Source organism: Carcharodon carcharias, chromosome 16 (genome assembly GCF_017639515.1).
Source record: "Carcharodon carcharias isolate sCarCar2 chromosome 16, sCarCar2.pri, whole genome shotgun sequence".
In the NCBI taxonomy this organism is placed as follows: domain Eukaryota; kingdom Metazoa; phylum Chordata; class Chondrichthyes; order Lamniformes; family Lamnidae; genus Carcharodon; species Carcharodon carcharias.
Genome location: NC_054482.1, coordinates 19,857,359 through 19,873,461, shown reverse-complemented (window position 1 = coordinate 19,873,461; position 16,103 = coordinate 19,857,359). Strand labels below are relative to the sequence as shown.

At 43.1% G+C, this 16,103-nt stretch overlaps 1 protein-coding gene across 1 annotated transcript in view; it reads right to left on the bottom strand.

Annotated features, from left to right (window-relative positions):
• Positions 1-16,103, bottom strand: part of astn1 (astrotactin 1) — a 2,752,121-nt gene that overhangs the window by 1,907,683 nt on the left and 828,335 nt on the right. The window contains exon 3 of the mRNA XM_041207794.1: positions 9,264-9,657. Coding sequence (XP_041063728.1) covers positions 9,264-9,657 — 394 coding nt within the window. The remainder of the gene's footprint in view (positions 1-9,263; positions 9,658-16,103) is intronic.

The following is a 16,103-nucleotide window of genomic DNA, read 5'->3' as shown; positions in this document are numbered from 1 at the left end:
TCCCTCCACACACACTCATGGCCCCTTACAGACAATATGCCAACTTATTGCCAACTCATGCCAGCCATGCCCTCCACTACCCTTTCCCCTTACATCTCCATGGCAACTCATCCAGTATCCACTTTGGACAGACCTCAGCAGCCATGCTGACATGAAATCGAATAAATTTCTAAGCACTTATTACAGAGTTTACTACTCTCATTGATAAATGCCCATTCAAAACATTTAAATCCCTTCAAGTGCTTAATCCTGTATAAAGACAAACATTTGTACTCATTGCCCACATCAAAAACAGTTAATCCCTTTATAACATCTTGGAGCTGCCATTCAAACCACAAACCTACAAGCCCCCAGCGTGATAATTATAGATTGTGGGACTAGCCAAGCAGTTATATTGCTATAATGATAGCACTCAGGCTTATGTCAACCAACAGCTATTGAAATTGCAAGTATCACTTTTTTTCCAACACAGGAAGCAGTTCTTTTTCAAAATTTAAAGAGCAGGGAATTTAAATAGCTTGAAAGCTTGTCAGTTCCACAGACCTTATCCACCTATTATTCATATTCACGTCTACTCTTAAAAAAACGTCACGACTGCGGGAAATGAGCCTCATTCCAGCAGAAATTGGGTCTGTTTGAACTCAACACTGAGTTCGAACAGCTCTGCTGGGTTTCCCCAGATGTGTGAATCACATCCCGCCCCCTTTCCCTGTCCTCCCCAGTGTAAATAGAATCTGTCAGAAGTGAGGGCAGGGCTTTTGGATCCAGGGTCCCAGCACCATTTTGGATCAGGCATGGAATCTCCACGACTTTGCAAAATATCTGGGCCATAGCATGGCATTGGGCGAAATAAAACTTTCAAGAGCTGCAATGTTTGGTGATGGTCACACTGAACTAAAATACTATGATGTGACTAACCCAGTGAGGATTTGTGTTCAGGTTTCCAGTTCAGCATTGAATGTCACACTACTATATGAGAAATAAATCCTGACATGTGTGCCTCAATAGCATTTATAGCAATTCAATCAATTTATACACAGAGATAGAGCTTCTAGTGCGGTGTCTGCATGCAAAAATTGTAACAGTGTGTAAAGGAAAGTAAATCTGTGGTACTGAATAATCATAAACATGGGATAATTATGCAAAGGCTGCTTTGTAACAACCCAAGATGAAAGAGCGTGACACTTATGTTGGAAAATTTCAGTTTGATAACAAAGTCACAAGTTGTGTCTAACAAACATATTGGAAACTACCTACCAAAAGTTGACCACAAGATGATCGAATAATTGTGTCAACTTATTTTCCACTGGGTTTCAGTAACAATGAACGATCAGATTGTATAAACTCGAGGTAGAAATATTTTCATAATAAGTTGATGGTTTCGAAAATTTGCAATTACAGGCATATTTTAATTTTTGACCTTAAAAGATATAATAACTCACAAGTAAGCAGATCAAAAATGCCATTTTCCTCATAAGATTTTTCTGTGAAAATATACCTTCAGGTTTAGCTACAGCAGGATTTTTGTGATAAGGAAGTTGTTATTGCTGTGGAGTAATGGCTTTATTTAACTATCACTGCAGAATTGCTAATATCTGAAAACAAAACAGCGAATAGTCTTGGGATAGTGATGATGACTTTTGAATTAATTTCAAGAGGTACACAAAATCAATAAATAAATATTATTACTGTGCTATTATATGTTGTATTATATGTGTATGTTGTAGGCAGTTTGCCTGTTTGTGGGTGAGCCGCAGTGTCCAACTCTGGTCTGTTACTAGGTGGAGGTGCATTTGTTAATATGCAATTATGAACTAGAAAGCTCAAACTGTGCAAAGTAGAGTCATTAATGTGCACAGAAAAATGTAAGCAGTGACATTAATATTCTATAAGACTGTTATCAATTGCAAATCCTAAATTGGGGCCAATCAAGTCAATCAAGTCTATCCAAGAGCTCAAAATTCACCCCTCGCCCCACCCCCTCCCCAACCCCTGGCCCCCACCATCCCTAAAATCCATACAAGGGGCAGCATTAGCATTTCACAGGGAGGCACAGTACCCAGATTCTGGGATCAGGATCTGGAGATCCTGGTACAGTAGGTAGGAAGCCAGAGGGAGACCCTGTATTGTATCCAGCGAGTGGAAGGAACCCTCTGGCTGTAGCTAAGAAGACATGGCAGGACATTGCAGCCATGGTGAGTAGAACAACTGGATATCCCAGGACTTGGATCCAGTGCTACAAGCAGTTCCACAAACTCCTGTGCTCAAGTAAGGTGAGCTGTTTGACAAATGCATACAGCTGTCTCTGCCATGTGTGTCAGCTGCCTAACATATAAGCTGGGACACAATCAGTGTGTAAATCCCCTTCACAGGGATGAATGAATTGACATGACACTCTCGTATCTCCTACCAGTAATGAGGTGGCACCTGAACGCCCAAAGTGACACACTGCAAAATTGCTGAGGCCTGTCCCTGGATGCCGGGTTCAATGCACTTTGTCATGAAGAGATATTAACATGTCTAATGTTATTGGAAATTATTTTTAAATTGGAATTGTAGTAGGGTCTGTGTCTATGAGCAGAATTTTTCAGCTGGCGTGCAGGTGTCACCGCGTGCCGTCACAATATTTCGTTCAGTGGGCACGCACCGGAGTCAGCTGTGCGTCTGTCAAAATGTAAACGACTTATTAAGGTCATTAAAAAATTAATTGAAGCGTTTGCAAACACTGCCCGTCCAACCTTTAAGTTAGCGGGCAAGTGAAAAGCCCAAGTGGCCATCACGCTTTTCACGAGTGGGACGAGGTTTCCTGAAGCTTTTATTAAGTAAATAAATACATTTTCATAAATATAAAAACGTGCCCCAACTCATGTGACACAGTCACATGAGGAGACATGTTTAAATAAACACTTAAATCGTTTATTTAATTATTTTAATATCCAATTTAATATTAATATTAATATTAATTTAATATCCAATTTAATATCGCTGCGCTCTTTCGCGTGCATGCGTGAAAGAGCACTTGCCCCAAGTCTCCCTCCTACCCTCCGACCACACAGGTAGGTTGTGTATTACTCTAGGCGGGCCTTAATTGGCTCGTCCGTGTAAAATGGCAGCGAGGAGCCGATCGCGGGTGGCGGGTGGCGATTGGCTCTGCGCCCACCCCCGCCCGTCATGCCCATCCCGCCCGTCATATGAAAAATCCTGCCCTAACTGTGTGGCCTAATTGGATTAAAGCCAGCTAGTCTGGGTGCTTTGATGTATAGTGGTTTGAGATGTTAATTAGATAAATGTTAATTAAAAGGTAAAGGATAATTTGAATTTGTTGAATAAACCATTCAAACGAATAGATAAAATCTTGCACCTGGCTGGGAGATGCCAAGCAATGTGTTTATGTTATTAATAAAATTGGTGGGATGAAAGGAATATTGTTAGGAGAGGTAAAATTAAAAACCTTGTAATACACTGGAACATTGACATTCAAAGGGGAAGCTAGGTCTAAACAGAAGGGATCTTGTTTGTGTGAGTCGGAGGCATTTAGTATTTGACCAGCCTATAAGCCTACAACTGTGTCTGCAAAGGAACCAAATTGCAAGCGACCTCATTTTGAATTTGTAAGGTCAAATGTGCTTTGCCTGGTGTCTGTTTAAAGTCTATGGGTTATTGTTGCCTTGGTGAATATTTAGCTTGGGGTGATTAATTTGGAGATTTGTTTAGAAGTTATTCTGGTAGCATTGGTAGACATGTTTATATTGGGCAGGACCTTTTGGCTGGTGTGTGGGTGACAGAGTCCGCACGCCAGTGCTTAAAATGTGGCGCGCTGACATCACACAAGCGACCCGACAGCACCGCGCAGCATCGCGATATTTAGGTTGGCGGGCGCGCTATGCAGCGGGGCGCACGCCCGCCATTAATTAAAGGCCTCATTAAAACCCTCAATTTGCCGATTATTGACGATTTTGAGGGGCCCGTGCGAACTTCAGTTCGGTGCACGGACCCAACGGGCAGGAGGGTAGGTGATTTTTTTTACAAACCTCATCCAGTGGCGGGACATTTTCACATGAGGGGGACATGATAATGAATTTTTTATTGTCCTACACTTTATATTTGCCAGCCTTTCAGTGATCTCCTTGAGGCCGCACTTTGCCTCAGGGAGATGTGCGCTCTTTCACGTGCATGCATGAAGCAGCGCACTCTGACAGTTGGGGAATCACCCCTGCCCATACAGGAAGTGCATAGTGCTTCCTGTCGGGCGTCATGCTGGGTGGGCCTTAGTTGGCCCGCCCACATAAAATGGCAGCGGGGCCCGTTTCGGCAACAGCGATTGGCTGCCCACCTGCTGCCAAGCCGGTGGGGTCTGCCTGCCTATCAAGGGTAAAATTCTGCCCATTGTGTTTAATTTCTTGTTAAATTAATAAGTGCTTAATTTAGTTTTATATAAAAAACCTCTTGAAGCTTCGTGGTCTTAAATATACCAATTGAAAATATAGGTTATGACAGTTGTTCAAGTTCCCCTCTGGGACTTAAACAACTCAGCCTGTACCAACTGCTGTGTCATAATACACTTACATTCCTCTTTATTGTTTACTTGCAGGAGAAGGGCACTCAGAATGCCAAGAGGACAGGGGGTGGCAATGCGAACCTCAGAGTCATTCGCCGGCTGGAGGAGAGGCCATTGAAATTGACAGAGTGCCTTCCGAGGCCAGTAAAGGGGATGGCAAGTTGGCCATAGCAGATGCCAAAGGCAGTGTTATAGGTTCCTTTGAACATGGTTTCATTGATGGGGATGATGGTTATTTAACACAGGGGAGGTTGATCGAGAATAATGGGAGCTTGGCACATGATTGAAAACAAAGGGAGGGTTTTCGGCCAAGCTTTCTGGTAATATGGTTTCTGATAATGGCCTGGAACCACATATGAGCATACACTTATCAAGGTTTACACTAATTACTTCCATTTTAGTCTCACACAAATCCTATCACTGCATGCCTACCCACCACCCCTCACCAACCCCCCCTCCCCCACCCCAACAGAGCCGGGTCTTCCCTCGGGCATCAAGAGAGAGGAGGAAGAACTGTCACATCTGACCAGCAGACACACCAACAACACAGACGCGACCACTATGAAGGGATGTGGCACACGCGTAGGGCTGGGTTGCACATGGCAAAGGACATAGCACCAGAATGCAGGAGGGACTGTCTGAGTCAGAGATATATGAGCACAGTCCCACTCAGAGAAGGGAGGGCAGTCATGATGATGCTTCACTTGGCATTGATATAGAGCATCAGGAGTCACCTTATGGGGCAGAGTATTGGATTAGCACACTCACAGACTGCGAGTGAACATATGAACATACAAACGCATGAATTACGAGTACAAGTAAACCATTCGTCCCCTGCTCCACCATTCAATAAGGTCACGGCTGATCTGATAATACAGGGTATTTTTTAAGTTGTTTAGCTGACAACTAATTTTTGCAAAGGGGTGGGGGATGGATGGTAGTAATATGCCCCCCTTCACCACCACCCCTGCCTCCCGCATGAAATTCAGTCCAACTAGAAGGCAATCTGTCTGGTGCAGACCAACCATAGTGATGAGACCAACGCAGTGGCATTATTTGAGCTAATACTCAGCGAACACACAGCAGTGACCACAAAGGTCAGAACTACATGTGTCTTTGAGTTAAGATTGCAATTGTGGGAGTTGACATAGAAATGATGCCCTTGTCTTTTTGTGTGTTACAGGCCGTGGCCTGACAAGGAGCCTCGGTGAGTTGCTGGACTGAATGTTGTGGCTGCCTCACAAGTCCACTAGTAGGGGCAGGTTGAACTCAACATAAATGGAAGGTTTTCCCAACACATGGGCTCTTTGGATGCCTTTATCCTGCACTGTCTCCAGCTTCTGCATTTCTGTTGGTCCAGCAGTCATATCTGCATGTACTGAGTCTCACCTCACACTGCACAGCTGCACTCTGTGCAAAGGCAGGCTTTGGAGGTACTGGGTGACTTTGTCTCCATGTCTTTGACAGCCTCTAACATACACTTGCAGGCCCCTCTGCCACAGTGCATCATAAGGTCAATCCCTTAACACAGGTGATTCAGGCCACTGAGTTCTGCCTTTGTGATGCCTATGTTGTCAAGGACACTTGCTGATTTTCTCTCTTGTTGTGAAATGGGCACCTCTGAGAAGATATGAAGTGTCTATATATTGTTGGACATTCATGTTGTGATGGCATGTCAGACATTTACTGCTGAAGGTTCAGTTATATCCTCAATGCTGCTGAGGAGAACTACCTCTGATTTAAGTGTTCCCTGGTGACTATGACATCATGTACTGAGCCAACACTGGGTCCCCAGGCATACCCCTCATCATTTCCCCCATTGTCACCCTTCTCCTTTGGGACTTCCTCATCTGAGCTAAAGGAATCCACCTCACCCTCCTCCTCTCCCTCCTTCTCCTCCACCTCTTTCTCAGATGAGCACTCTCCATCACCAGGCTCTAGCTCCTGCATATGAATGCCTCTTTGCCCCTTCACGTATTAAGCAGCATGCAGCAGGCCACTATCCTCGACACCCTTGCAGATGAGTACTGGAATCCTCTCACGAGGAGGGTCAAGGCATTGGAACAGCATCATTAAGAGGTCAATAGCCTACTCGATGAGTACACTTTGTCTGAAGGTGTTTGGTGCTATATAATTGGCACAAGGGAGTAAGTAGCCACTTCCTCAATAGATACCCTTTGTGCTCCAGTAGCCAGCCATGGACCTGGGTTCTGGGCTTGAAAAGTTACGGCAGGCCTGACTCCATCAAAATGAATGAGTCACGACAGCTTCCAGGGAATTGTACACACATGGAGGGGATTACCTTATTGTGGCGCACACAAGCTACATGTGGATGGAATGGAATGACTTTATATGAATGTATCTGAAAGCCTCCTGAGATGGCACTTCGATGGCAATGTGGGTGCAATCTATCACACTTTCTACTTGTGGAAAGCCAGCTAAGGAGACAAACCCTGTTACTCTCTGAGTCAAGACTCCATATCAATCTGGAATATAATGTATTCCCCAACTCTAGCAAAGATGGCATCGGTGACTGAGGTGCTTGCTTGTGAAATGCCACAGAGGTCTGCAGCAAATCCCTGGAAGGAGCCAATTGTATTAAAAGTTGAGGGTGATGATGACTTTGACTGCAAAGGGCAGTGCCTGGGCACCAGTTTTTTGAGGCTTGAGGTCTGGCTCCAACATTGCACAGATATCTCTGGCCTTATCTCTAGATATTCAGAGACTTCATCTGCGCTGCCTTTCAGTCATGTGAAAGAAACTGAACCTCTGACGGTAGACCTTTCGATCAAGGTAATGTCTCACCGTCCTCTTTCTTGCTACTCTCTCTGGAGTACCTCCGCTACCTCATGCCCTGGTTATAGCCACACACGACTGCTGCCACCTTTCTCCTTTTTCCATATGTGGGGAGGTGCTGTGCCCATTTCTTTAACCTTCCTTCCTTCCTGGACAACACAATCCTCACCCAGCAATACTGGCAGTCTGTCCTGTCACCCATGCAAGGTGAAAAGGCCTCCGCAATATGCACCTTTCTTCTTTTCCAGTTACCCTATCCCTCTCCTTTGAGTTCAGGCAGCACCCCTCAATCTTTGAGGCAAGTACAGCTTTTCAGCTGCTTCTTTCCACAGCTCTATTAAAGGCTTACAACCTTTTAACTCAGGTCTTCAGAGCTGCTCACATCTCCAACACAAAGCTGTGGGATGCACATTGCAAGTTCGGGACATTTTTGGAGTGAAAATCGCACCTGCTCCTTCTCTGCGCTAGGTTTAAATGGTGCAGCCGACTCATGAAAGGTGCCCATGCGCTGCATGCCCTGCCCCAAAAATCGTACGTGCAGGTAGAGGATGTGGGGCTTCCAATTCTGGGTCCCATCCGCTACCTTTAAGCCTTGGCGGACTCTCCCCAACTCCATGAAAATCAGGCCCATAGACTAATTTTTTTTCTTCTTAAGCTACATAATAATTAAAATTGTTTAGTTATAATTAAATAGTGAAATAAGCATACCCTCAATTCATGTAACATCATATCTGCCTCTAGAGTTGGGAACAATAAAGTAAGCAAAGGATATGTTATGACAAAGGGTCTTTTCCTTAAGACCATAACTATCAAGAGATACATTTGAGGACACAAAATGTATAAGAAACAACAATTATTTTTATGAGTGACGAGTAAGTGATCAAAAGTTGAGAAGCAACAGAGGACAACGCATCAGAAATTCAGAGATGATTGAGACCAAAGCGAGAAAAGACATTAAATAAACCAAAACAATGGAACAAAACTGGAATGGAAATAACCAATCAAAAGCTGCTTGATTTACTCTTTATCATACACCTATATATTCCATAAATTATTTAAACCTTGAGTGAAATACAGTTTCCGGAAAGAATGGAACTATAATAACTTGTTCAAATTTGTGCAGATCCTTCTAACAGAGTTGAGACTGATATACGACTGGCATATCCATACAGTGACCCTGAATTTATTCATCAGTTCCATGGAGTCCAGCAAAGCTTCCCAGAAAGAGGCAGACGCACAGTTCACCAGATCCTAACTGACTTTGGGAATTCCTGGCTGGCCTTAAGAGAAGCAGAAGCTCCACTCAATCCCTTGTAAGGTTGAAGATGCCAAAAGGTCTAAAGCGAGGGGAAGTTAGGAATACATGCTTCCCTGGCTCAGAAGGGATCTGGTGTAATAGAGGGAAGTAAGATGAGATGTAGCAGCATCTGCAAATGTACAGATGGGCCCTGCCACACCATATTTCTTCATTCACAAACTTGTGCCATATTTTTCAGCTTAGGTTTTCATGTTAGGTAGTCTCCAGAATTTCACTCTTGTAGTATGCTGTTTGACACCCACACGAAGACAAGTAGCCCTCCCAATGACCCTAAAAAATTCTGCTGTGGCCAGCGCTGGAGGCCACTGGTGGGCACAGTGCCATGAAAAGCACAAAAATGCTGTGTCATGGATCTTTGGAGCCATGCATTCAGAAAAGAAATCTATCATTTTGAATGAGACTTACAACATGGTGCAGATAATGTTCTGAGAGAAGCTTTGAGTTTTACATCTTCACGTTTATGCCTATACTCATCCCCACCGCTCTTTGTGTATACTGTCAAACTAAGCATTTCAGACATCCCAGTTTCACAGTCAAGAACCATTCACCCATCAGCTTCCATTCCCAGTAAAGCAGTGTACTGGTACTGACCTGGAGTGAGATCCAAGCAGGTTTTCTCATCGCAGCCTTGAAGAGAATCCAAGGTACGTGTCACCTGACTGCCAAAGTCCTCGCCGCCATTCATACACTCTCTCTGCAGCTGTTGACGAAGGTCATCAATGTCATACTCGTACCCATCGAGTATTGGAGTCTCCCGGATGCTGATGGAACCGCTGGAGTTGTGGCCTTGCAGTCGCGAGTTCCGCAGGCTTTCCCGAGTCTGGCCAGCCATTAATACCGATGGGATGTAGTGGATCTCATTTGCAGCTTCTGCGCTGGCACTTTTCTGCGGTTGTGGAACACGACGACGCTTGCACCATCGCCGCCGAGTGTAGAGAACCATCACGAGGAACAATATCGCCAACAGCAAGGCAATCATCCCCGCCTAGAAAGGAAATTGAAAAAATGAAATCAATTTCAATGCAGCAATAAGTTTAAGTTATAAGAAAACAAATATTAAAAATTGTTTGCCATGTAAAAATCCCTATGAATGTTCAAAATTACAATTAACATGATTCCACCGCCTGAACAGGAACCCAACCTCCTTTGAAATAAATGTCTAGACAGAGCAATAATGGAAAGGTTAAAGGGCAATCAGAATGTATTCAGGTGATACTTGAATACATTTGTGGTAAGCAGCTCATACAAGTCAGCTCATACACACTCTGTCGCAATGTTTCTCATCGATCTCTGTGTTACTGATACTCTTGTGGTCCCTGTTTATTTAAACATTGTTCTCTTGTTCCTCGAAGGAACAAATATGACATCCATACACTCAACCTGTTGAAAAAAGACTCAGCCAAACTTCTTCCATGGTCATTCATACTTCCTCAGGACATGACACCTGTAGCATGGCTTGGGTCTCTCCTGACACCCTTCTTCCTACATTTTGAGGCTTTTAATACCCCAGCTTTGTGGCATCCAAATGATCTGGCTATTAGGTTTGCCTATCTTCTCCCAGAAACTTAGCCAGCATTATGCACAATGGACATTAACTTTCTGCTTGTTTTCTTGATTATATAAGCTCGGGCCTATCAGATCTCTCACTTTGCTACATTATTGTTTTAATTACACCATTCGCGATGGCAAAAAATTTCCGTTCTCAAAGGAGGGGCAATGAACAGAACAATCCAGCTTTCAAGAACTTTCTATCAGTCCAGGCGAAGTTTTTCACATTCTCTTGGTCAGACAATGATAAGCAGCTTGAAAATGGTAGAAGCAAAAAGGGAACAGAAGCTTATAATTCTGACAATAATTAATTGACCAATACAGTTGGTAAATGGATTTGCACTCAGCAGAAGTAAGAAGGAAATTTCTTTTGCCTGAGGAAACAAAATGAAATTGTATTTAGGGTTCAGATGGAAATACAGTTCTTGTAAAGCTATGAAAAATACGGGGTTAACTCTAATTCAGGCCGAGGCGAACTGGCTTGTCGTGTCCTGCTGGAATATTTACAGACTTTCCCTTCAGATCATCTTGCCACTGGATTCAGTCATGCAACTAGCTTTGCAGTCAGCTACAAGAATTCTTTATGGTTCAGTTAATGGATAACAAACTCCTTGACATTCAATGGTGTTACCATCACTGAATCCCCCACTATCAACATCCTGGGGGTTAGCACTGACCAGAAACTGAACTGGACTAGCCACATGAATACTGTGGCAACAAGACCGGGTCAGAGGTGAATAACTCACCTCCTGACTCCCTGAAGCCTGTCCATCATCTACAGGGCACAAGTCTGGAGTGTGATGGAATACTCCCCATTTGCCTGCTTGAACGCAGCTCCATCAACACTCAAGAAGCTTGACATCATCCAGGACAAAGCAGCCCACTTGATTGGTACCCCTTCCACAAACATTCACTCCCTCCACCACTGACGAACAGTAACAGCAGTGTGTACTATCTACAAGATGCACTGCAGGAATTCACCAAGGGTCGTTAGGCAGCATCTTTCAAACCCAAGACCACTACCATCTTGAAGGACAAGGGCAGCAGATAGATGGGAACACCACCACCTGGAAGTTCCCCGCCAAGCCACCCACCATCCTGACTTGGAAATACATTGCTGTTCCCTCATTGTCACTGGGTCAAAGTCTTGGTACTCCCTCCCTAACAGCACTGTGGCTGTATCTACACCACAGGGACTGCAGCAGTTCAAGAAGGCAGAACACCACCACTTTCTCAAGGTCAATTAGGAATGGGCAATAAATGCTGGCCAGTGACACCAACATCCCATTAAAAAATAAATAATGAATAAACTGACAGTAGGGGAGCTCCTTGACCATAACAAGACGTACTTTGACATTAAGTTTGAAAAAGCAAAAAGTCACATGCAAGCCAAGGTTTTAAATGTAAATCTAACTTTGAAGAAATGGGATGCAAACTGAATGTATTAAACTGACAACAGTTGTTGCCGGCAGACTTGGTAACAGGTAAAGTGACAGAAAAACAAGGACAGATATTGAATTAAGTATTTAGTACAATACAAAACCAAGACATCCCCTCAAGGGCAAAAGTATACTGGCAAGCAACCATGGTCTCAACATATGATAAACTACAATCTAAAGCTAAAGATTACACAAATCCCAAGAAAAGTGGTAATCCAGCTGATAGGCAAAACATACAGAATACTCCTAAAGGTCATTAAGAGCTGCAAAAGGAATACAAAAAAGCTTGCAGGCAATGTAAAGGCTGATAGTAAAATTTAAAGAATGATAAAGAGAGATACATAGCCATTAAATATAGCTGCAGCTGATACTGTAATAGTCAGCAATATAATGGCAGATTAATTCAATAAGTATTTTCCATCCTTTGTCATCACTAAGGAAGAGGTGATAGAAGGGAAACTATGTTAGCGATTTTCCTGCTTTAACTGTTGCAACAAAAGGTTGTTAGCCTGACAACAATAACCTCAATTCAGACTCACGCCTGAGTGGTTTTTTTTAATAAATATTCAAGCTTTAATACAAACTGACTAGTAAAAGTACTGGTACTTGTTACGAAGGTATAATCATTTCCATAATAATATTCTGATTTATCGTCAAGTAGGTTTAAGGGTGTGAGTGCAGACAGTTCTGTCTGTTTTAATTTAATTTAATTACATTTGGAGTCGGTTAGACTGCAAGCTTGAAATTATCAAAATAAGCTAGATGTAGAAGTGTACTTGAAATGCTAATGGGTAAACAAGGATACTGTCTTAGCTTGTAAGGTGTGAAGGGAATTTACATTTTTAGACAAGTGAAGGAGCCATTTGGATTTCAAAAGGATGTTAGGATGGTTATAACTTCCCAGGTAAGCAAGGCCAAGCAGTGTGTTTATTTTCCCAAAGGTTACTGACAATATTAGCAATATGAAAGTTTTTATATTATGGGAAAAGTGCATTTCCAAAGATGTACGGAATAATGGAATTTACAGATTAGAAAGAGAGACACATATAAAGGAGAATGAAAGGCTATCTTGGGGTGGGGGGGTGGGGGGGGGTCATGTAAGATCTAACAGGAGTGTGTGAAACATCCTTCGGGAAGCTTTCAGCCATTTGTGCAAAGTCTACTGTGTCCAGTAACTAAAGTTGGAGACAAGCTTTTGAAATTCCACTGTCAGGTGGGCACTGTGATAACTTTATGGCTTTTTTTTTTTAAATTTAAAATCTATTTTGTTGCCTTAAAGGGGGTGTATAATTTAGAGACAGGTTAATTAGGAATTTTAGGATTTGGTACAGTATTAAGTAATTATAGTCTTATGTATACACTTGAATTTTTTTCATTTGTTAATAAACACTTTAATTTAATTTTTAAAACCTCTAAAGACCTTAGCAGACTCATTACTTCTGAATTCAGTGCACACATCTCGTAATAAATACAAATTGCAAAACTGTTGTGATAGCGTGGCCAAGTCTCCCTTGTAAATTTAGTCTGCCTGGCGCACATCATTTGCCATGTCATAACATATTACATAACCATTCTCTTTTCGCCACATTCCCTTTTTGGCTAAAATGCAAACCCATGCTGGGTTACTTTGATCAACTAAATCATTTTTAAGATACTCTAACAAACTAAGAATAAAGGGGAGAAATTATTGGATTCAATTCAAGCAATCACAAAAAAATAGTGGAGAAAGTAGTGGGACTTAAGAGGAATACATCTCCAGAACTTGCTGGTATCTACCCCATGGTATTAAATGTAATAGATAAGAAAATTGCATAAGTGTCAGAAATAAACCTTCAAAGCTCTCTTGATTTAGAGATTGTGCCAATAGATTAGAAATGTACTAATATAACTCTCTGGGAAGAATTTCCAGGTCAGCAAGCAGAGGGTGGGGCCCACTCGTCAATGCATAAAATGATGCGTGGTGATATCGGGCAGGCGTCCCGATATCACCGCGTGTCATTTAGATTTTCCGTTCGGCTGGCGCACAGCTGAGTTGGCTGTGCGCCCGCCAAACTGTCAAGGACCTATTAAGGCCATTTAAATAATCATTAAACCAATTAACAGAGCTGCCCATCCGTCTTTAAGGTTGGTGGGCAGGAGAAGAGACCAGGCGGACTTTGCATTTTCCATGAAATCTCATCCACGGGTGGGATGAGGTTTCATGAAGGGTTTATTAGTTAAATCAAAAAGCTTGAAAAAAATTCACTGACATGTCCCAGTTCATGTGACACTGTCACATGAGGGGGCATGTCTTAAAATATTTTCTTTCCTTTATTTAACTGTTTAAACCTTAAGCTAATCTGTCTGAGGCGCCTCCATGCCTCAGGGAGATTTCTGCGCTCTTTTGCACACAAATCCCTCCCCCCCTCGCCCGCACAGGGAGTGCTCAGCACTTCCGGGCGCGTGTGACGCTGGGTGGTCCTTAATTGGCCCGCCCACGTAATATGGCAGCGCGGCCCCAATTGGGGGGGCCGATTGGGCTTGTGCCCGCCCCCGCCCACCTCCCCACATCACTACCACCGCCCCCCCCCCTCCCCCCCCCCCTCCCCACCACCACCGACAGGGGAAATTTCTACCATATTATTTAAGAAGGATTGGCGACAGATGCCAGTTAACTACAGACCTGTCAGTTTAAAGTCAGTTGTCTGGAAGTTGTTGGGCTCTGTCATTAGGGATAGAGTGGCTGAACACTTGAACAATTTTGAGCTGACCAGAGGCAGCCAGCATGGCCTTGTTGAGGATCAGCAATGTCTGAGTAGTCTAGTTGAATGTTTTGAAGATATTATTAATGAGATAGCGAGAACTGTGGATGTTATCTGTAGAACTTCTAGAACACATCGAAGCAAGTTTCACACGTGATTATTGTTAAAACTGGGTGTGTAAGGAATTGGAGTTAGTCTTTTCACTTAGTTTGGAAACGGGTTGGGAGTGGGTAGGAGACACAGAGTGAGGATAAAAGGTTTATATTCCGATTGGCAGTATGTTAACAACTGGTGCTCCCTAGGATTTTTTTCTAGGGCCTTAACTTTTCACCATATTTATTAATGACATGAGGGAGGTATAAGGGTGAACAGTGGATGCCGTATTTTTGGATCTACAGAAAGCTTTTAATAAGATCCCACACCAGACATTAGTAAACAAAATTAGAGCACATGGGATTGGGGGTAAGATACTGTTATGGTTTGAGAACTGGTTAACAAACAGAATAAAGAGAGTAGGAAAAAATGGGTTATTTTCCGGTTGGCAGGCTGTGAGTGACTTGTCGGGTACTGGAAGGATCAGTGTTTGGGCTCCGGGTATTCACAATCTATATCAATAATTTGGATGTGAGGGTTACATGTAATATTTCCCAGTCTGCATATGACACAAAACTAGGTGGAAGTGTGAGTTGTGAGGAGGATGCAAAGATGTTTCAAGGGGATTTGGCGAGGCTCAGCGAGTGGCAAAAATTTAGCAGATGGAATACAACATCACTTTGTTAGGAAAAACAGAAATACAGAGCATTTCTTAAACGGTGAGAGGCTGGGAAGTGTTGAACTTCAAAGGAACTTGGGTGCCCTTGTTCATGTGTCACTGAAAGCTAACATGTGGGTAAAGCAAGCAATTAAGAAGGCAAATAGTATGTTGGCCTTTATTGAAGGAGGATTTGATTACAGGAGTAAAGATATCTTACTGCAATTACATCGAGCCTTGGTGAGACCGCACCTGGAGTATTGTGTGCAGTTTTTTTCTCCATACCTAAGGAAAGATATACTTGCCATAGAATGCAACAAAGGTTCGATAAATTAATTCCTGGGATGGAGGGATTCTCCTATGAGGAAAGGCTAAATACACTGGGCCTTTATTCTCTGGACTTTAGAAGGATGACAGTTCTTCTCATTCAAACATACAAAATTCTTACAGGGCTTGACAGGGTAGATGCAGGGAGGATGTTTCCCCTGGCTGGAGGGGTCTAGAACCAGTGGACACAGTCTCAGAAGAAGGGGCAGGCCATTTAGGACTGAGATGAGGATGAATGTCTTCACTCAGAGCATGGTGAATCTTTGGAATTCTCTGTCCCAGAGGACTGTGGAGGCTTAGCCACCGAGTGTGTTCAAGACTGAGATTGATAGATTTCTACATATCAAAAACATCAAGACGCTATGGGGATAGTGGAGGGAAATGGCATTGAGGTAGAAGGTCAACCATAACCTCATTAAATGGTGGGGCAGGCTCGAAGGGCTGAATGACCTAGTCCTGCTACCATTTCCTATGTCCTTATCTTCTTATAAAAAGTTCAATGCCTGAGTTTCCAGATGAGACTAGTATGATGGGGGAAGGACCTACAAGAAACATGGGGCAGGATTTTCAGCTCAGTGTGCGGACGTGCACATGACACACTGAGCGTGAAGCAGCACGCGATGAT